The sequence below is a fragment of the Tenrec ecaudatus genome, chromosome 9, assembly GCF_050624435.1.
Source record: "Tenrec ecaudatus isolate mTenEca1 chromosome 9, mTenEca1.hap1, whole genome shotgun sequence".
In the NCBI taxonomy this organism is placed as follows: Eukaryota; Metazoa; Chordata; class Mammalia; order Afrosoricida; family Tenrecidae; genus Tenrec; species Tenrec ecaudatus.
Genome location: NC_134538.1, coordinates 102,462,785 through 102,484,314, shown reverse-complemented (window position 1 = coordinate 102,484,314; position 21,530 = coordinate 102,462,785). Strand labels below are relative to the sequence as shown.

Below are 21,530 nucleotides of genomic sequence, written 5' to 3'. Positions count from 1 at the left end.
CTTCACTTTCAGCAGGCAAGCTTGTGACATCTAGATGTCACAGGTTGCTAATGAGTTTTCATCCAATTCTGATCCATGCTTTTCTTCATATAGTCCAGCTTCCCAAGTTGTTTACTCAGCATACAGAATGAATGGATATGGTGAAAGATACCACCCTCACAGACCGAAAAGGTTCCCCTTTTCCTAGCTAAATGCCTGCCTCCTGTCTATGTACAGGTTCCACCCAAGCATGATGGAGTGTTCTGAAATCCTTATTCTTCTCCATGTTATCCCGGGTTTGTTAGGATCTGTAGAGTCAAAAGCACTCCCTTAGTTAATAAAACACAGGTAGACATCTTTGTACTGCTCTCTATTTCCAGGAAAGCTTCCTCTGTTATTAGCAATAATGTCCTTCATTCCACATCCTCTAACAAATCCATCTTGAAATTCTGGCAGTTTCCTATGACATACTTCTGCATCTATTAAAATTACCTTAAGCAAAATTTTGAGTGTGATATGAGTAATGCATAATTTTCACATTCTGTTTGATCACCTTTGTTGGAATGGGTGTGGATGTGGAATTTTTTCCAGTTGTTTGATTGGTCTCCAAATTTCTCACCACAGATGAATGAGTACTTCCAACATTTCATGTTGTTCAAATATCACAATTGGTATTCTAAACATTCTTGGGACTTTTTAAAAATAATTGTTAATCATTTTATTAGGGGCTCATACAACTCTTATCACCATACGTACATACATCAATTGTGTAAAGCACATTTGTACATTCATTGCCCTCATCATTCTCAAAACATTTGCTCTCCACTTAAGCCCCTGGTGTCAGTTCCTCATTTTCCCCTCCCTCCCTACTCCCCCTCCCTCATTAACCCTGGGGCTTTAACTTCTGCTAATACCTTCAGTGAAGCTTTGACTTCATCCATAAATATTATCAACACTTGACCTTATACTACCTCCTGGACTAGGGGCTTCCTAGCTATAGTCTTGGAAACCCACAGGGGCAGTTCTACCCTGCCCTAAAGGGTCTTTATGAGTTGGCATCAACTCAATGGCAGTGAGCTTGGTTTTGGGTTTGGAATGGTTGAATGACCAATTCTTTTGGGTACAGTGACTCTTCCCATTATGTTGACCATAAATTTCTTCAATAAGGAAACTCGAGGCTTGAATTGTTTTCAGCTTGAGAAATGCCAAGCATGTTCTTCTGTGGGTTTCTAACTCGAGGTCTCTGAACATCTTAGTACAAAATGTAACTTTGTTTTCTTGAGTCAGCATTTGATATCTTCTGTTTAGTATTTTTTAATGTCTTCATTGAGTCTCTGTGGACATATGAACTAATATTGGACATTTGGACTTGATCTGGGCTGGGATGTTTTCTCATTATATAATTCTCTTTGATATAAAGCTCTCTTTTACACATATATGAGTTTCTCTAGTCAACCTGGATTAACACAACTTGCATATGAGCAATTGATAGTCTATTCCACAATGAGCTCCTGACCTTTCTCTGACTGATTATAGTAAGGTTACGCTTTACCTCGTTCCATGCATGTAGTCAATTTTATTCTTGTATGTTCTATCCAGTGAGGTCCATGTGTATAGCCATTGCCTATGTTGTTGGAAAAATAAAGGGATTTTCAAGGAATAAGTCTTAAACTTACAAAATACTGTTATACAATGTCTAGTCTGTTTCTATCACTAGGACCATATTTTCCAACTGCTTGTCCATTTTCTTTATTTACAACTTTCACATTTAATTATCAGTAATTATCAATGCATTTTGATTGCATGCTTGATCATTTTCAGACAACAGAAGTTGGTTAAAAAATTAATGTCCTCTCTCTGGCATTAGTGCTTGGATGACAGTCATGTTAACTGGTCTTCCTTGTAGGCATAGGGATAGTATCCTGTCACTGAGAGTCTCGTACTTCAGATCATGAGATGCTCTTTTTGATGAATGCAATACTATTCCTTTTCAATTTGTCATTCCTGACATAGCCCACCACGTAAGTATCTTTTTCAAAATAGCCAATACCAGTTTATTATGGCTCACTAATGCATAGAATATCGATCTTTTATGTGTTCCACTTTTACTTCTCTGAGAGTCGTCATTTCATACATTCCATGTTATGATTATTAGTGAATATTTGTAGCATGTTAGCAGCTTGACTTCATGTCATTAAGCTCGACTCTGCTTTGAGGAGGCAGCTCTTCCCCAGTCATATTCTGAGTCTCTTCCATCCCAAGGGGCTCATCTTCCAGGACTGTATCCGATGGTGCTCCATTTCTACTCATCAGGTTTACATGGGTCTTCTTTTTATTTTAAAGGAGATTTCCAGGTCTTCCTTCCTAGTCTCTCTTAATCTGGAAGCTCTTTTGAAACCACCATGTGTAAGACCCTGCTATCCTTTGAAGTACTTCTAGCATCACAATATTGCAAACTGACTTAAGATAATAAAAATGCATTAAATGAGTTTTAAAGTAGGTTTAACATTTCATTTTAATTATGAAGTATTCATTAGAGCAGAGAATGGTATTGAAAACCCCTCATGACACAAACAACTATCCACTTAACTCAGTACTAATACATCCATGAGAAGGCCTCTAGAACTAGAATCTTTTTGACGATTCTCTAGTTTCCCAAATCAGCAATGGGAGTGGTCAACAGAAACAGGATCCCATAAAGATGATTAAATTACTTATTTCCTTAGCTATTTACTAAATGACTTAGTCATTGTGACTTAAAACAGAAGCATAAGAACTTTTGCACTGGGTCAGACCTGACTTCCCCATATCTCTTGTTGTGACTGGAACAAAGGCAGAATTTGGGAATGCATTATGGTTTTCTTTAGTTAATAAGTTTCTACAAGCCAAGGTCAAACCTCCACTGGCACCAACATTTTTTAGAACAGTCATGAATGTTTATATTTATAACCATTGCTGCATCTTTGTGTGAAGAGGTTATAAATGTATTCATTCTTATATATATTGCAATGGCTACATTTAATTCAATATACTTCCAAGACTTTTTGGTGTGGTACTCAAGATGATCAACTCTGGCTCCAGCCTGGCTGGAATCAAGTCCAGTTTTGCCACTAGTTAACTGTAAAACCTTATGGAAATCACTTATATCTCCCTATACATAAAATTGCTATACATATATATATATGGCTTTTCTTGTTGAACTATGATGAGGATTAAATAAGTTCACACTTATAAACTGTTTATGATCCGTACATTAATAAGGACCCTTCTAAACCTTCGCCTTTCCTTATTTTAACTCTAGTGTATAGAAGGTGTATATAAAAGGTGCTTTTGTGGGAGACCACCAATTCCTTCAGGCATCTCAAGTTGCTCTTCTACCTTCATTTCTATATTGCCATTCACAGGGTGCAGAGACCAGAACAAAATCCAAATAAGCTGCACATTCCTAATTTTTTCCAAAATTAATATTTATTAGGAAAACCGTTAAGAAATAACAATAGTGGTATCATATTGAAGCACAAATATGCTGTTTGTAGAAGTAGGTTTCCCATTGATAACTGTGGTATTTTGTTTTGTTTTTAATCATTTTATTGGGGGCTCATACAACTCATATCACAATCCATACATACATACATCCATTGTATGTCAAGCACATTTGTTGCCATCATCATTCTCAAAACATTTGCTTTCTACTTGAGCCCTTGGTACCAGCAGCTCCTCATTTTTCCCCTCCTTCCTGACTCTCCCCCTCCCTCACGAACCCTTGATAATTTTCAAATTATTGTAATTTTGTCATATCTTACATTGTCCAATGTGTCCCTTTACCCACTTTTATGTTGCCCATCCCCCAGGGAGGAGGTTATATGTAGATTCTTGTTCCTCCTTTGTACCCCACTTTCCTTCCACCCTCCCAGTATCGCCACTCTCACCTCTCACCACTGGTCCTGAAGGGATCATCTGTCCTGGATTCCCTGTGTTTCTGATTCCTATCTGTACCAGTGTACATCCTCTGGTCTAGCCAGATTTGTAAGGTAGAATTGGGATCATGATTGGGGTTCAGTGGAGGGGGGCAGGGAGGAAGCATTTAAGAACTAGAGGAAAGTTATAAGTTTCATCATTGTTACTCTGCACCCTGACTGGCTTGTTTCTTCCCCGTGACCCTTCTGTAAGGGGATTTCCAGTTGCCTACAGATGGGCTTTAGGTCTCCAAACTGCACTCCCCCTCTTTCAAAATGATGTGATTTTTTTTTTTTTTGGTTCTTTCATACCTGATACCTGATCCTATCAAAACCTCATGATCACACAGGCTGGTCTACTTTTTCCATGTGGGCTTTGTTGCTTCTCATCTAGATGGCCGCTTGTTTACCTTCCAGCCTTTAAGACCCCAGACGCTATATCTTTTGATAGCCAGGCACCATCTGCTTTCTTCACCACATTTGCTTATGCACACATTTGTCCTCTGCGATCATATCGGGAAGGTGGGCACACAATGATATGATTTTTTTGTTCTTTGATGCCTGATACTTGATCCCTTGCACACCTTGTGGTCACACAATACCTGTGTTTTTTTAAAATCACAATAAATAGAAGTATGTCCATGGTAACCTTAACTAAATTAGATTTATACAATGCATAAACCCAGGAAATATGAATAGCAACTGCCTCTCTTACTCTATTTAGCTGTATCTGAAAAGGTAGAAGATTCACCCAAATTGTAGTGACTGACCCTACCAGAACAAGAGCTAGGGAACCCCTCTGGCAGTGTGGGCACCACTAACCGTGTCATTTGAACCGAGGCCCACATAAACAACAGACTAGAATGGGGCAGCAGTTGGGGGGCATAGAGTGAGTGTAGAGAAAATCATAGTACAACCCTTAGGAACCAGTCCCTTTATTTTACAGACATTTTACATTCAGGTCTATACACACATAACTAAAATAGCGTGCGCCATATTTCTTTCCCTCCATTAAGTTTGAAGACTAACCCCTGGGCATTAAGCAGGTTCCATTCAACAGCTCTCTTGGAGTCTCTCCCGCTTCAGATCTAATAGGAATCATTATCTTACAGACACATTTGTCTAATTTCCCCACAATATGTGGTCATACTACATAAATCTGCATGGAATTTATTTGCTATTTTTCTGCCCACTCATATGACCAAGTTATTTCTTTTTAGGGTTTATTCTTGTTGCTTACATATACCACTATGCAGAAGAATTTGGTGGAAACTTTTACTGTAACAGACATTTTTTAGATCACTGATAACAATGTTAAGTAAGTGATATAGTTCGTTTAATGTGCCAACCTGGCTGATAAACACATGTGGGGTTAATTGAAGGGTGGAGGGATAAATGGCTCGGTGAGCCTCGCCTTTCTAGTTCTCAGGTCTCTTGCTTTCTGATTGTTGGATCAGGGTGCAGCTGACAGCCAGTTCCCTGTTTTAGTTGGCAAGGCTCACTTCCTGCAAGACATTCCTGAGGAGAAGTCACATGGACCTACCCCAATGCAGCCCTGGGTGCTGGAGCACCCGTGTGGAGAACCCTGCCAGCGCTGAGATGCTTACACATTCACTGACTCGGCTTTCCTCCTGCAGTCAGCATCATTGCGTCTGTTTTGTGAGATGGAGGAGGACTTTGTGGATTGGTGTTGGACATATGGGTTAATGGGTTAATGTTAGACTTGCCGGTTTGGACAGCAGTGGGTTGGGATGTTTTCTTGATGTGCACTTAACCTTTATCTAAAACTCTCTCTTATACATGAGTTTCTGTGGATTTGTTTCTTTAAAGTACCCAGACTAACACAGTAAGATTGATTCAGAATTAATCATGGTCTTTACACATTTCTACCCATAAAGCATCCCCCTTCCTTCTTTTTTCCCTTTCCCTGTCTAACATCAGATATTTATGAAACACCTTCTATGCACCATAAACAGGGCATTCAGGATGCCTCAGTGAGCCAACCAAGCTAGAGGGAAAATATCACCAACAACAAACAAATAAATACACGTTCTATAAAACATTGCTAACGTGGAAGGCACTACCTTCCTTTTCCTTTAATTTTACAATGTGAGTTCATTCTTTGATGATAAAGTATTTTCCCTTAAACCCACACTATCTGTTTTTTAAAGAAACTTCTCTGTGCAGCATCAGGCACGGTGACATCTCTTGACAAAAATACAGAGATGAAAGTTTGTGTATAGGAGGGGTCCTCAAACTTTTTAAACAGTGGCCAGTTCACTGTCCCTCAGACCGTTGGACAAAGTTCTTCCCAAATCTCCATGCTGAGCAAAGGGAAAAGTGTAAGCAAAGGCCTGGCGAGTTCTGAATGAGCTTTGTTGACATCTCTCCAGAAAGGAAGATTCTAATTATGTCTTGGAATGTGTTGGTTGGGGCTCTGCTTCTGGACATCTCGTTCTCCACACCTGCTGGTACATGGCACACTGTTTCTATTGTTGTTCTTTCTTCTTTATAAAATTCACCCTCTTTTAATACAATTTGGGCATCTTTAGAGTCTTGATTGAAAGGTTCATATGAAACAGAGAACTTTCCAGAGTCTACAAGTCTTTTTATAAAACACTGGGTCTGAAGCTGTGGGCAATCCTAAAATGCACTTGGCATTCCTGCTGGTCTCAGCTTGCTTAATATCTAGGCAGAAAGAAACAACAGGTAAAAAGGGCTAGCAAGTCATCTACATGGGCCATATCATGAGATATGAACTGAAATCTAGTGACTCCACCCCTCCCCCTCCTATTCCTGGAGGAGATTAGATGTAAATATATATTAGAGTTCAAAAGAAGGAAAAAAATGTGAGTCATGGTGGGAAGGGAAAGAATGGTCCATATAGGAAGAAAGTGGGTCTGGGAAATGTGTAGGACTCAGATAATCAGAGCAGAAAAAAGGGAGATGCTGTACCATCTGGTTTTGGGGTTTTGTTGTTGTTCTTGAGGATTTCACTTGGGGTTTTTTTCATAGAAACTTTTGGGTCAGCCTAACCTACAAAGTAATCACCGAATACTTTGTTTAAATTATTTGACCCCATTATACTTGTGAATAACAAGTACAGAGTTTTTTCCATCCAAGCTCAGCTGACCCTAACTTTATTTTAATATGAATTACTATCTTGTTTTGATTATTGCATTTCTAAATCGATAAGACTTGTTACTGAAGGTAAATTTATGACATAGCTTGACTAGATTTTTGCCAAACACATTCTTTTTGTTTTTCTCCTTTCCCAGAAAAAAAGACAGCATAATTTCTAAACTATATTGTAATCTATTTATAATATAGCATATTTATAATCTATAATGAATACACATTTATCAAAATTATGACTAACACCTTCTAGTCAAATAAAACATTGGCTCATAAAAAAAGGCATTACCACCAAATACTGTGCACCTTAAAAAGTCTCCATATACGACCAAATGATCACTTATTACTCTGAGGCAAAGATGAAAGAGTCAGAAGACATGGCAACCACACTACTTGCTCAGGAGACAGGAGATGATGGGTGCCAGATATAACAAGCACACGGAGATCTCCGCAGCTGTAGAGGTTCCACCAGGAGGGATGCCCTGCACTTAATTCCTGGCAGTGAGAAAGTCAATCTAAAGGCTGGGCAGACCAAAGTTTTTGACGCCGGCACTCAGCAATGCCTCCTGACGGACTCCCCTTAATCACTGACCAATGACCAGGGAGCAGCAGAGCTGCTTCTGTGAGACCTGCCACTCCCTGGCATGGCCAATTCTTCCTGGCCCCTAAGGCAACTCAACCAGCCAAACATCATACCTAGCTGGCCTCTGTGAGCCATGCCGACACGTGATGCAGACATTCTCAGCATCCAAGCTAATTTTTCACCATGTTTTCTTGCTCCTGCCCTAGTGCCCACCCCACCATACACACAACAACACAACCAAAGGGGAAGAAACCCCCACCCACAGGGCAGTTTTATTTTTTAACTTTATTTGGTTTATTGTACTTTTGTTCTATTATAATAGTTTTATTATGTTATTCTACTTGTCTCCTACTTACTATTTTGGTCTGACCTCACCCTCCTGTGAATATGCATTCTCCCCAGCAGGCCTGGAGGTTCAGGACACCCACCCCATCACAGGCTTTTTTTTTTCTTTTATTCATGCACGTGCACAGAATTCTGATGACTCCGATGTATTTATTTTCAAATTGAGAGTTAATACATATTTCACAACATTCCATAGTTCAATCACACCAAGCAATATTGTATGATTGCTACCACAATCAGCTTCCAAATATTATTTTCCGTCCTGGACTCTTTGATATCATCTCCCGAATAACCCTCTTAAAATACATTTTAGCGAACTCCAGCGCTCAATACCGTGGTGGGAACTGACGCCTGGCCGCTGGTGCGGTCTTGCCTTCCAGAGCAATCCCACCCTGCATCTGTGGAACCCTACATCAAGCGGGCATACCACCCTGCTACCTTGAGGAAGAGTTGGAACTCCTCCAGTCTCATGGACAGGTGAACAAATCTCAGTTATCTCCTTACTTATCACTCTATTTCTTTCTTTATTCGCTTGCCCATCTATCATACTGCAGTAGGACGGGCTCAGGTTTGTTTTCTTTTGTTTCTCTTTCTTCCTTCTTTTTCCCTCTTTTTTTCCCTTTTCCCCTCTTTCTTCTTTTATCTCCCTCTCTTCCATCTCATACGCCACTACTGACTTCCAGACCACTACCCTCTGCCTCGGGTAAATTAACCCAAATAGCAAGGGGAACTCCAGCCTGCCCTCTGGGAGTGCTTTACAACACACAAGGCAGCTTTGACAGCCATCTACAGTGCGCTGCTAAGGAACCCTCCATCAGACCTCTAAGGTGATCTAACCATATAGGTAAATTCCACCCAGCACTACTGTGTCCCTGCATAAAAGGGCACACCAACCTGCCATCATGGGGGAGGATTTAAACCCCTCTGGCCCCACATTTATGCACTCAGGGATCAGCTATCTCTGTTCTTTATTTCCTCCATCTCTCTTTCTTTCCTATTTATCATTACAGCCAATCTTAGTGAGTACAGTTGAGTTTTTCCCCTTCTTTCTCTTTCTTCTTTCTTTCTCCTCTCTTTCTTTAATCGCATCTCCTCTCTCTATGCTTTTATGATTCTCTCTTCTGCCTCTCTTTCCTTCCACATGCCACTGATGGTTTCCAGACCCCTACCCTCTGCCTAGGGCAACTCTGCCCACCAGTGGAGAGAACTCCAGCCTGCCCCCTAAGACAGTGCCGCACACAGGACAAGAAAGTCCTATACATGGCAAAGCATGAGGTTCAGCGATCTCTTTAACTATTTTTAAAATTTTCTGGCCTTCACATTCTTTTATTTCTTTATCTTTCTTTTTTCTTTTTCTTCTTTCACGTTTTCTTCTTTTCTCCTCTTCTTCTATATCTTCTCTCTTTCCTGTCACAGTGAGCAGATTCAGTTCTCCTTTTTATTGTTTTCTTTTCTTTTTTTACTGTTTCCCTTTTGTTTAGTCTGTGCATTTTGTGTGCATATGCGTGTGGGTGGGGGTTAGTTTGCTAGGCATTGTTGCTCCAGTCTTTGAGTTCTTCTTTCTCTGTTTTTCTTATCCTCTCCCTCTCTTTCCTTTCACAAGCCACTAGCAGCCTCCAGGTTACTCCCCTCTACCTAGGGCAGCTCTGAAGGCCCAACTGGGGGAGCTCCCATCTTCATTCATTGGCTTCACATGCAGCTGGGGAAATCACGCTGGTCCTCTTACATACACAAAGCACCAGGGGCTTCTCCCCTTCAAACAGTTGGGGAACTCCAACCTAAACCCTGAGGCCCTACAAGTGACTGGGAAAACTCCTGCCCAACGCTAGTGGGGCTCCATGCTGCTGCAGGAACATCCACCCAAACTCCAAGATGAAATCTCTTATGCTGGTATCTCCCCTTGAGCTACAGTGCTCTACACCAAGGAGGGTGCACCCACACACCCTCCTCAGCACTCCAGTTGCAGAGGGAAGCACTGCATCCACCCACGGTGCTCCAAGCCCTGTGACACTTACTTAGAGTTCAGCCAGTGAAGCAACATTCTCGTGGGCACACAACAACTCAACCAGCATCACATGTGAGGACTATCCAACTCACATTCCAAATAATGAAATACTCATCGGCTAGGGTGAGAGTGAAACCACAGGAAGATATAGCGGCAGCCTGACACCTCAGTACAGCTACCAGAAAGTAGGTCATGGAAGCACTCATACGAGTCCCCCAAGAGAGAGCCTAGTGCTCTTTGACTCTGGAAGATGGCTCCAGACTAATCTAAAATGACACATAAACAGAAACTAGCCCTAATAACCTCAATGAAAAAGCAAGCAAATCAGAAGACAATGCTAGAAGAAGTCATGAACCTAACAATGTACATAGAAGTAGCAGATATTGACCTTCCACAGGGAGAAATTTTCAGAATGCTTCTTGGAGTCATACAGTATCTGAGGGAAGCAATACAGAAAAAGGATGAAATGATAGAGGAGATAAAGGCAATGCACCAAAGGGAAATACAAGACTTATGGAATGAAATAACAAAATCCAGTGACAAATTGCCAGACTTTGCCAACAGACTTGAATCGCACCAGTGACCCAAAGGAAAACCAAGCAGACCTCAGCAAATGGGAAAGGCTTCAAATAAGACAATCAGAAATTCTGAAAAAAAAATGTGAGAGCCCTGTCTGATATTATCAAGAGGAACAATATTAGAATAATTGGACCACCGGAACAAAGAAGTCAACAGGAAAATAGTGAGGGAATTCTTAAATGAAAACTTCCCCAGTTTAATATATGAAAATCAGGCAACCATACAGGAGACTGAAAGAACAAAAGCCAGACTGAATCCCAAGAAGAAGTCACCAAGACACATAACAGTCAAATTATCCAACTATGAGGAAAAAGAGAAGATCATAAAAACAGCTTGGGAAAAGAAAATAGTCGTGTATAAAGGTACCCAATGAGAGTATGTTTAGACCTATAATGGAAATGATGAAGAAGAGGAGGAAATGTAGTAACATATTACAAAAATTGAAGGAAAACAACACAAACCCAAGTACACTTTACCCAGTCAAATTATCTAAGATAGATGGAGAATTAAGAGTCTTCCTAGACTAGGAAAAACTCAAAGAATGCATAAAAAGAAGCCCAACTCCACAAAAGATCCTTGCCGATCCAGTATGAGCAGAAGGTCAACACTCACTGAGGGCAAATAAGAGACCATATAGAACAACTCCACCCAAAGGGTGACAAAGAGAAAACAGCCCCCAGGAGAGCATTGGCTCAATAGTGGAAAGAAGGAAAAAATAAACCATACACACAACACAAGTGGATAAGATAGATAGGCAGGAAATACCCAAAACAAAAGGTACAAGATGACATCTGAGAGTCCACAGATGGATGCAATACCACTGAATATCAAGGTCCTGAACTCAATCACTAAAAAGGAGAGGCTAACAGACTGGCTCAAAAAACACAACCCATCAATCTACTGCCCACAGGAGACACATCTCAAGCTTTCAGACAAAAACAGGTTGAGAATTAAAGGCTGGAGAAAAATATACCAAGCAAATAAGAATGCAAAAAACCAGCAGGGGTAGTGATCTTAATATCTGACAAAATTGACCTCAAGATACAGGCCATAACAAGAGACAAGGGGGGGGGCACTATATAATGCTCAAGGGAACAGTACACCAAGAACCAGTGAGCATAATAAATATATACGCGACCAAGAGAGATCTGCAAAATTTGTAAATCAAACACTTCAAAAGATGAAAAAAGAAATCATTCTCAACAATTATAGTTGGTGACTTTAGTACACCACTCTCTGAAAAAGTCAGCTCATTTGGAAAAAAACTCAACAAGAAGGCTACAGATCTAAACAGCACAATTGGACAACTGGACTTGATAGCTATTTTCAGAGCTTTACACCCACATGCAAAAAGACACAAATTCTTTTCAAGCCCACATGGCACATATTCAAAAATAGACCACATACTGTGACACAGCCGATCATGAGTAAATTCAAGCACATAGAGATTTTACAGGCGTCTCTGTCCAATCACTGTGCCATAAGGCTGGAAATTAACAGAAGGACAGTGAAGAAAACAAGGGTAAACAATTGGAGGATGAAAAATTCTCTATTGCAAAAGGAGTGGGTATTGACCCAGATCAGAGATGAAATCAGGAAGGTTCTAGAAAGCAATGAGAACAAAAATATGATGTACCAAAGCCTTTGGGAAACAGCAAAGGCATTTATCAGCAGAAGGCTTATGACAATAAATGCACACTTGAAAAAATAAGAGACTCGTGGATGATAGGCTGGCACAAACCTTACACCAATTAGAGCAGAGTGGAGACTGTTCAACAGAACAATCCTACTAATAGCAAGAGGATAGATATAATAAAATCAGAGCTGAGATATAGCAGAGGGTAAACAAGAAAACTATGGAAAATTAATGCTAAAAATTGGTCCTTCGAAAGAATGAACAGAATTGATAGACCGCTGGCAAACCTAACCTAAGAAAAGAAGGAACAAACGACAATTGCAAGGATGAGGGATGAAACAGGAGTCATTACAATGGACCCTAATGAAATCAAAAGGATAATTACACAGTACTATGAAGTCCTATGCTATAACAAATTTAACAACTTGGAAGACATGGACAAATATTTGGAAACACAATCCCTCCTAGACTATCCCAGATGGATATCAAGAACCTCAACAAACCTTTAGCAATGGAAGAAATATAAAAGGTTATCAAGGGATTACCACCCAAAAAAATCTCTGGGCCAGATGGCTTCCTGGGAGAATTCTACCAAGCATTCAGTGAAGAAATGACACCAATCCTACACAAACTTTTCCAGAACATAGAAAAAGACGGAAAACTCCCAAACTGTTTCTATGAAGCTAGTATCAATCTGATACCTAAAGTGGGCAAAGATCCGACAAGAATTGAGAACTATAGACAAATATCCCTAACGAATATCAATGAACAATCCTTAACAAATTACTGGCCAATAGAATACAAAAACATATTTAAAAAATAATTCACCGTGACCCAGTGGGATTCATACCAGGGATACAGGGATGGTTCAACATATGAAAGACCATCAGTATTATTCACCACATTGGCAGGAAAAATGGTAAGAACCACATGATAATATCGACAAATGTAGAAAAAGCATTTGACAACATCCAATACACATTCCTTTTTAAGACACCCAAGAAGATAGGAATGGAAGGAAAATTCCTCAATATTATACAAGCTATATATGAAAAACCAACAGTCAACTTGGTAGTTAAAGGAGAAAAGACAGAAATAATTCCACTGAAAAAGGGGAGCAGACAAGGATACCACTTGTTCCCACTCCTATTTAACATTTTATTGGAGGTCCTAGCTAACAACATAAGACAAATAAAATACATCAAAGGTATTCATCTGGGGAAGGAAGAGTCGAAATTATCATTGCTCTATTAAATTGGCATTCCATGATGCACACCTACCCGACACAATCGCTGAAGACAAATGTGTGCATAAGCAAATGTGGTGAAGAAAGGTGATTGTGCTCAGCTATCAAAAGATATAGCGTCTGGGGTCTCAAAGGCTTGAAGATAAACAAGAAGCCATCTAGCTGAGAAGCAACAAAGCCCTCATGGAAGAAGCAAACCAGCCTGTGTAACCATGAGGTGTCGAAGGAATCAGGTATCAGGCATCAAAGAACCAAAAAATCATATCATTGTAAATGAGGGTGAATGCAGAGTGGAAACCCAAAGCCCATCTGTAGGCAACTGGACACCCCCTTACAGAAGGGTTGTGGGAGGAGATGAACCAGTCAGGGTGCAGGAGATGAGCCAGTCAGGATGAGCCAGTCAGGGGACGGTAGCAATGATGAAACATATAACTTTCTCTAGTTCTTAAATGCTTCCTCCCCCCGCCCCACCCAATATCATGATCCCAACTTTACCTTACAAATCCGGCTAGACCAGAGGGTGTACACTGGTACAGATAGGAACTGGAAACATAGGGAATCAAAGACAGATGATCCCTTTGGGATCAGTGATGAGAGTGGTGATACCGGGAAGGTGGAAGGGAGGTGGGGTAGAAAGGGGGAACCAATTACAAGGATCTACATATAACTTCCTCCCTGGGGGATGGACAACAGAAATGTGGGTGAAGGGAGATGTAGGACAGTATAAGTTAGGACAAAATAATAATCATTTATAAATCATTAATATTCATGAGGGAGGGGGAGAGGGGAGGGAGGGGGGAATGAGGAACTGATACCAAGGGCTCAAGTAGAAAGCAAATGTTTTGAGAATGATGAGGGAAACAAATGTACAAATGTGCTTGACACAATGGATGTCTATATGGCTTGTGATGAGAGTTGTACGAGCCCCCAATAAAATGACTTTTAAAAATACATTTTACCATTATTTCCCCAAATCCGTTGGCCTATCCTGATGGCTACTTGTTATTACTGTCATGCTTTTATGTGTTCTCTCCCTTCTTTCACCCCACTTTCCCATTTCTCTCCTTTTCTCCACTTCACTACTGTATGTTTTCCAATACCTGCTAGACCTCCCTCACATCACTAGACAGAGCCAAGTACCACTACATAACCCAGCAGCTTACACGTCACTGAGAGCTGCACCTTAATGCTGAAAAAGCAGCACTGACAACAACAGCATGGATGACAGAGGAAGCCCAAAATCCACTGGCAGGGTTCCCACACAGATTAAGGCTCAGGTGAATCCCCTCTGACCCTAGTCCAGGGATGTGAATAGCCTTGGACAAGGAATTTTGAAAAGTGAATTATGGCAGATGTAGTTTGATTAAAAATATGAAATCTTATTTAGTTTCCATTTTGACATCTTTTAAAGTTGCTTCAGTTTTTAATACTGTCTGTTCTCTTTTTAAATAAGATTTTTCTCTCTTTTGTTTTGTTTTTGTCCATATGTCTATTGTTGTTGGGGTTTTCTTGTCTTCTTATTTGTGTTTTGTGTATGATTTCCTATATACAAAATCCAGAATAGGTAAGTCTATAGAGTCAGTAATTGGATTCATAATTACCTTGAGAGAGGCATGGCAGGGGAGGTGATGGGGTGGGGAAAGGGGGCAGAATAGGGAGCTAACAACAAAGAGTCACAGAAGAAACTGTTCTGGAATTGACTGTGGTGATGATTGCACAACTCTTCTTAAAATGATCGAGCAGTTAAATTGTATGATATGTGACTGACATGCCAATAAAGCTATTTTAAAAGGGAGTTAATGAGAATGTTGACAGAGTCTGAAAAAGGTAGCCAATGTCTGAACAATTTGAGTAGCAATTGTTAAATGGGACTTAATTTGTTTGGTAGACTTTCACCTAAAACTCAATAAAATACTATTAGAAACTTATGACCAGTACTAGTAAGAATTATTGTGACATTTTATACTAGCTTAGCACTTTACGGCTTATAAAATAGCCCCAAATGCATTCTTTCAGCAGTTCTGGAAGGTAGGCAGTGTAAATATTATGATCCTTTCTTATCATTCCACCGTTTTCCTGGACAGACCTCTAAGGTTGGCTCCAAACTTCACCCATCTTGCAAGAATATGCCAGACATGACTGACGATAAATATGTGTTGGTTCATTTTCCCACCAAGTTCATTGAGTACCTAGACCTAAGTATGATGTGTTAACACTTCAGAAAATCTAAGAGAGGGTTTGGATGTAAGTGATTTGTGGATATAGAAAGTTCAAGAAAGTTTGAACTGTTGCTTTCTTTTCTTTCATTAATAAAAAATACAAATAAGCAATCAATACTAAGTAAGCTGTACTAATTGAAAAAATTTTAAAAGCCTAGTCTTTGCAGCATCAAAGCAAAATGATTAGAGTTTAATTGTGTTTTACACAGACCTACAGGATCTTTTATTAAAAAATTCTGGATCATTGGTTTGTTTACTCCTTCCCAATGTAAAGGTAGGCTCCGAGTGATAGCAGTGGATTATCCAGGCAGCCTGAGGTATGGTATCTGAAACCTTGGCGATGTAGTTGTTAGGGATTGGCCTGCAATTCTTCTGGTTGGCAGTTCTAAGCCACCAGCAGCTCCAAGAGGAAAGACTGGACTTTCTATTCCTATAAATAGTTGTAGTCTGGGAACCCCTCAGGGGTCACTATGAGTCAGCATTGACTGGATGGCAGTGAGTGAGGGGTGGTGTTGTGGAAGCAACAGATGGAATAGAAATGGCTGGACTATTAATCATTAAGGGGGATAGGAGTGTCATAGGTTGATTGCATATACCCAACTTCACCGTTTGCTCTTCTTGTCCAATGCTTTTCCCAGTTCTGTTTACCTAAGATACCACTGTAGAAATGAACAAATAAATAAGTGGGAAAAGGAAAAGGCAAAATGTAATTTGTTACAGGTATTGATCAGACACTACCAAACACATGCAATTGAGTAGAAACGATGCTGGCAAATTCATTTGGAGTATAAGAGAAACTCGCTGCCATCAAGTCAATTCCTATGCATAACAACCCTGCAGGCCTTGTAGAACTTCCCCTTTCAGTTTTCAAGGCTATCAATCTTTATAGGAGCAAAGAGCCTCATTTTTCTCCTGAGCAGTAACTGATGGCTTACAACTGTTGACCTGCTGGTTACTGACCTCTAATCAGGGGTATAGTAAATTCAGTAAATCTCTCCACATATTCCCGATTCTCCACACATTACTAAATATGGTCTGACTTCCTTGGGAGCTAACCCTCCTTGCTGGCATCTTATAAAAAGAACTTTATGGGCTTCTCTGCCCTGTGGCTCAGATAGAGATTCTCAACTCTGAAACGGTGAATGAAACCAGTGTGACTTTTACTGGTAAAATGAGTCCCCCAAGTAAGCAAAGGCGCATAGGCAGTTTCCCCTTGGGGATTACTTTCAAATCTGGTATTGGGAGACGTAAACCACTATGTGTCATGGTCAGCTCACTGCGGGGGTGACTTAAAGTCTTTTCCATAAGTCAAGCTCAGATTGTGCCTGCTGATGTTTCCTTATCTTTATGAGAAAAGGAAATATGCCAGCCTTCTAGTGAAGGCCTTTGGATTAAACCCTCAGAAGGAAACCAGCCTTGCCTCATAAACTCACGTGAACATACAAGGAAATGGAAGGGAATCGCAAAATGAATGTGCTCATCAGGTCAACAAATGCTCAGAGCAGACCTTAAATCACACACAGGACAGGAAAGGGTGCCTTACTTCCAAGCTTGGAGACATGCAGTGATGAGGAACATTTCCTTGGGTTTTAAGGTTTTAATCACTAGGGGTGGGAGTTGAAAGGACAGGGAGAGTAGTCAATTCAAAGAAATAACATGACCTGGTCGAGTACCAATGGCAGTTTCTAAGTGGAGGAGGAGACTAGGGGCCATTCTCTTTTCCAGAGTGAAGGGAAGTTCTCATGTAGTAAGAGACTGGTCATTTTTGACGTCCCTTCCACTAACCAAACGAACAGTGCAAAACCTGCTTCCTAAGTATTGACAACTTTCCAAGAGTTCAGTATACCTACCCTATTATGTTCTATCGGGTTAGGAGGAATCAGAATCGACTCGATGGGAGGGAAGGAGGGAGGGAGCTGTGACAAAATCAAAAAGTAGGAGAAGGTCTTCATCAAACCCAGCAGCTTCAAATGCATTTGATCAAATCATCAGTGGGAAAGTCATATGAGAGAAAATGATTCACCCCATTCCATCCATGACATGTGTATTTTCCTGTATAGAGATGTGGCATTTTCCAAGGGAGGAGGCAAAATAGGCATACATTTAGAAAAGGCATTTCTGTTTATCAATGATACCCATTTGTGGAATTTGAGTTACACCAGCACTAGAGAACCAAAACAGGCCTAGTTCTCATCTTGATATCCCTGAAAATGTAACTGCCGATCTCTTCAGGCTGCCAGAAATCAATTCCAGCTTAGTGGAAGATTCCCTACCACCTTGTCTCCAGGAGAATCAAACTCCAATATGTTCCCCTATCAGAGTTGATACCAAGGACTCAATAGAAAGTAAATGTCTAGAAAAGAATGATGGCAACATGTGTAAAAATATGCCTGATACAATTGATATAGGGATTGTAAATAGGTTGTAAGACCCCACAATAAAATGATCATTCAATTAAAATTTTAAAAACAGGGTTTTTTTAAAGGAAGTTTTTGGAATTACTCCTTGTTGTAGGCACTTTCTTCCCCCTCTCTGAATAAATTAAAATGATCAACAAGCAGGAGGAAGCCTCCAAGTTTAAGGTTTAAGCTGCAAGGCTGAATTCCTTTGCATAAACAGGGCCCCTCAAACTCTAATATAACAAAATAAAAATCACCAGTAGATCTTATTACAAATAGCTTCTTTATTAATAGCTCTGTAATCGGGTCTGAGAGTAAGTCTCTCTAACAAGCTCCCAAATGATGGCAATGCTGTTGAACCACAGACCACACTATGACCTACAAGGGACAGAGCATCCCTCTCAAAGGTGGTTTTTTTTGGGGACTTGGGGAATTAAAAAAAAACAAAAACAGAACAAACTCCTGATGTCCAGAGTTTCACAGTTGATCTTCACAGATTAAAACATAATAGTGATATTTTAGTTTTGATGAAGTTTTCTACAGAGGTTAGGTTCCCATTCAACTATCTCTTCACACAGTGTTCAGTGGTGTGGGTTACCTTCTTCACAAGGAAAGAGCAGTCTTGTTGATTTTATTCTAGTTGCTTCATGTGTGAATTGAAAAGCTATGCAGTGTTTCCAGTGTTCAGGAAATGTTGGCAACCCTTGGTCTAGAGAGGGTTAGTTTTCTCCTGGTCTTGAAATGCCAGATTCAAAGTGCTCAGTTCAGTACGGTCTTCGGTACTTCGATAGTCAACAGACCTGAAGGAAGGAAGGAAAAGCTTCATCAAGGGTGGAGATAAGGTCGTGGTGCTAGAGTTAGCTGCTTAGGGATCCCAGCTTTTATTGCACAAAACAACTGTTGTGTTGCTTTTTGTTTTGTTTTTCATGAATAAATCATTTTATTGAGGGTTCTTACATATATTATAACAATCCATACATTAATCAAAAACAACTATTTTAACAATCCACATCGACTTCATAAATGACATGCAACCAGTCTGACTATTTTCTTTAAACTTTCCTTGTAGATCAATGATTTTTTTCGTTTCTTGCTGAACTTCAGAATTTCTGAAGAGCCTGTAAATATTACCATTGCTTGGACTCTTACATTTGACATTCGGATTTCATTGGTTTAGGGAAGGACCTTGACATTATGATATTTCAAATATCAGATGATTTTATATGTTTCTGGTCAAGTAGCATGTTATAGACGTGGTAAGAAGGAGAAAGTACACCTCTTTGGTTGTCACTTAAAATAATCAACATAGCTTAAAGGATAAATCATGATGGATTCTACACTGAAGCAATACAAGTATGACAGTTAAAGGGATATATTAAACTTTAAATTACTGGTAGAAAATGGCAAGTCAGGTTTGGAAGCATTAAACAGCACTTGAGAGACTACAAAATTGAGTTCTGATCCATAGCCACATCCACCTTGGCAAAAGCCATCATGGAGACAAGCTGTGGATGTGAGGTTGGGATAGAAATCATTATGGCTAGGAAAGGGTGCAGGCCAGATTATTAAGTAAAACAGTTTGTAATCGTGATCACTACACACTTCAGGCCATCACTACAAAACTCTAATGAGGAGAAAGAGAAAGATTCAGATGTGTATCATGTACTTACCCAATTTTGGACAAGGAAACTATGAGAACAAGTGATGTGTTCCACTCTGAAAAAGAGAGATCGCAGGGAAAGAAACTTAACAAGGAGGCTACAGATATAAACAGCACAATTGGACGACTTGACTTGATAGATATTTTCAGAGCTTTCCACCCAAATGCAAAAAAAAAAAAAAAAAATCACATTCTTTTCAAGTCCACAAGGCACATACTCAAAGATAGACCACATGCTGGGACACAAATCGAACCTGAGTAGATTCAAGCACATAGATATACAGACTTCTCTCCCGACCACTATGCCACAAGGCTGAAAATCAACAAATGGATGATATGGAAAACAAGGGAAAACAATTTGAGGAGAATAACTCTCTGCTGCAAAAGGAATGGATATTGGCCCAGATCAGAGATGAAATCAGGAAGTTTCTAGAAACCAATGAGAATGAAACTATGATGTATGTACCAAACCTGTGGGACACAGCAAAGGCGTGTATCAGAGGAAGGCTGATAGCAATACATGCACACATGAAAAAGGAAGAGAGACTTATGGGTGATACGTTGCACAAAACTTACACCAATTAGAGGGGAATAAACAGACCAATCATACTAAAAGGAAAGGAATAATCAAAATCAGACCTGAGGTAACATGAGAGGGAACACAGAAGACTAGGGAAAATTCATGCAGCTAACAGTTGGTTCTTCGAAAGGATTAACAGAATTGATACACCACTGGCAAACATAATCAAAGAAAGGAAGGAACACATTTCAATAGCAAGAATGAGGGTTGTAACGGGAGATGTTACAATGGACCCTAATGAAATCAAAAGGATACACAGTACTATGAAGGACTGTACTCTAACGAATTCAACAACTTGGAAGACAAGGACAAATACTTGGAAAAACAATCCTCCCCTAGACTATCCCAGATGGACGTCAAAAATCTCACCAGATCCATAACAATAAAAGAAATAGACAAGGTTATCAAGGGATTACCAACAAAAAACCCTGGGCCAGATGGCTTCACAAGAGAATACTACCAAGCATTCCGGGAAGAAATGACACCGATCCTACACAAATTCTTCCAGAACATAGAAAAAGATGGAAAAATTCCCCATATTTTCTATAGCGCTAATATAACTCTGATCCCTAAACTGGGCAAGGAACTCACAAGAATTGAAAACTACAGTCCAATTTCACTGATGAACATTGATATAAAAAATCCTTAATAAAAATACTGGCCAATATAATACAACAGCATATAAAAAAAATAATTCACCATGACCAAGTGGGATTCATACCAGGGATGCAGAGATGGTTCAACATATGAAAGACCATTAGTATTATTCACTACATTGACATAAAAAATATAAGAAACATGATAATATCGATGGATGCAAAAACAGCATTCGACAACATCTAACGCCTATTCCTGTTTAAGACACTCAAGAAGATAGGAATGGAAGGAAAAGTCCTCAATATTATACAAGCTATATATGAAAAACCAACAGCCAATGTGGTAATCAATAGAAAAAAGACAAAAACAATCCCACTGAAAAAGGGACCAGACAAGGATGCCTCTTGTCCCCACTATTGAACATCATACTGGAGGTCCTAAATATCAACACAAGACAAAGAAAAGACATCAAAGGTATTTTTCTGGGGAAGGAAGAGGCAAAACTATTGTTATTGACAGACGATATGATTTTATATATAAAAAATCTACCAAATCCCATAAGTGGAGTGTGGGAAGTGATAGAGAAATATGGCAGAGTGGCAGGATATAAG

At 39.8% G+C, this 21,530-nt stretch overlaps 1 protein-coding gene across 3 annotated transcripts in view; it reads right to left on the bottom strand.

The window, feature by feature from the left end:
• Positions 1 to 3,509: 3,509 nt before the first annotated feature.
• SEM1 (SEM1 26S proteasome subunit) overlaps positions 3,510 to 21,530 on the bottom strand; it is a 105,631-nt gene continuing 87,610 nt past the window's right edge. Inside the window, exons 3-4 of one of the 3 annotated variants that reach the window (XR_012786119.1) lie at positions 18,681 to 18,882; positions 3,510 to 6,623 (exon numbers count right to left, since the gene is read on the bottom strand). Coding sequence is in view for 2 of the 3 variants with exons in the window: in XM_075558379.1 (XP_075414494.1) it covers positions 18,792 to 18,882 (91 nt within the window). In the remaining variant the exon portion in view is untranslated. Of the gene's footprint in view, positions 6,624 to 18,348; positions 18,883 to 19,752; positions 19,799 to 21,530 lie in introns of those variants that run through there. The other 2 variants (XM_075558381.1, XM_075558379.1) reach the window with 2 other exon arrangements.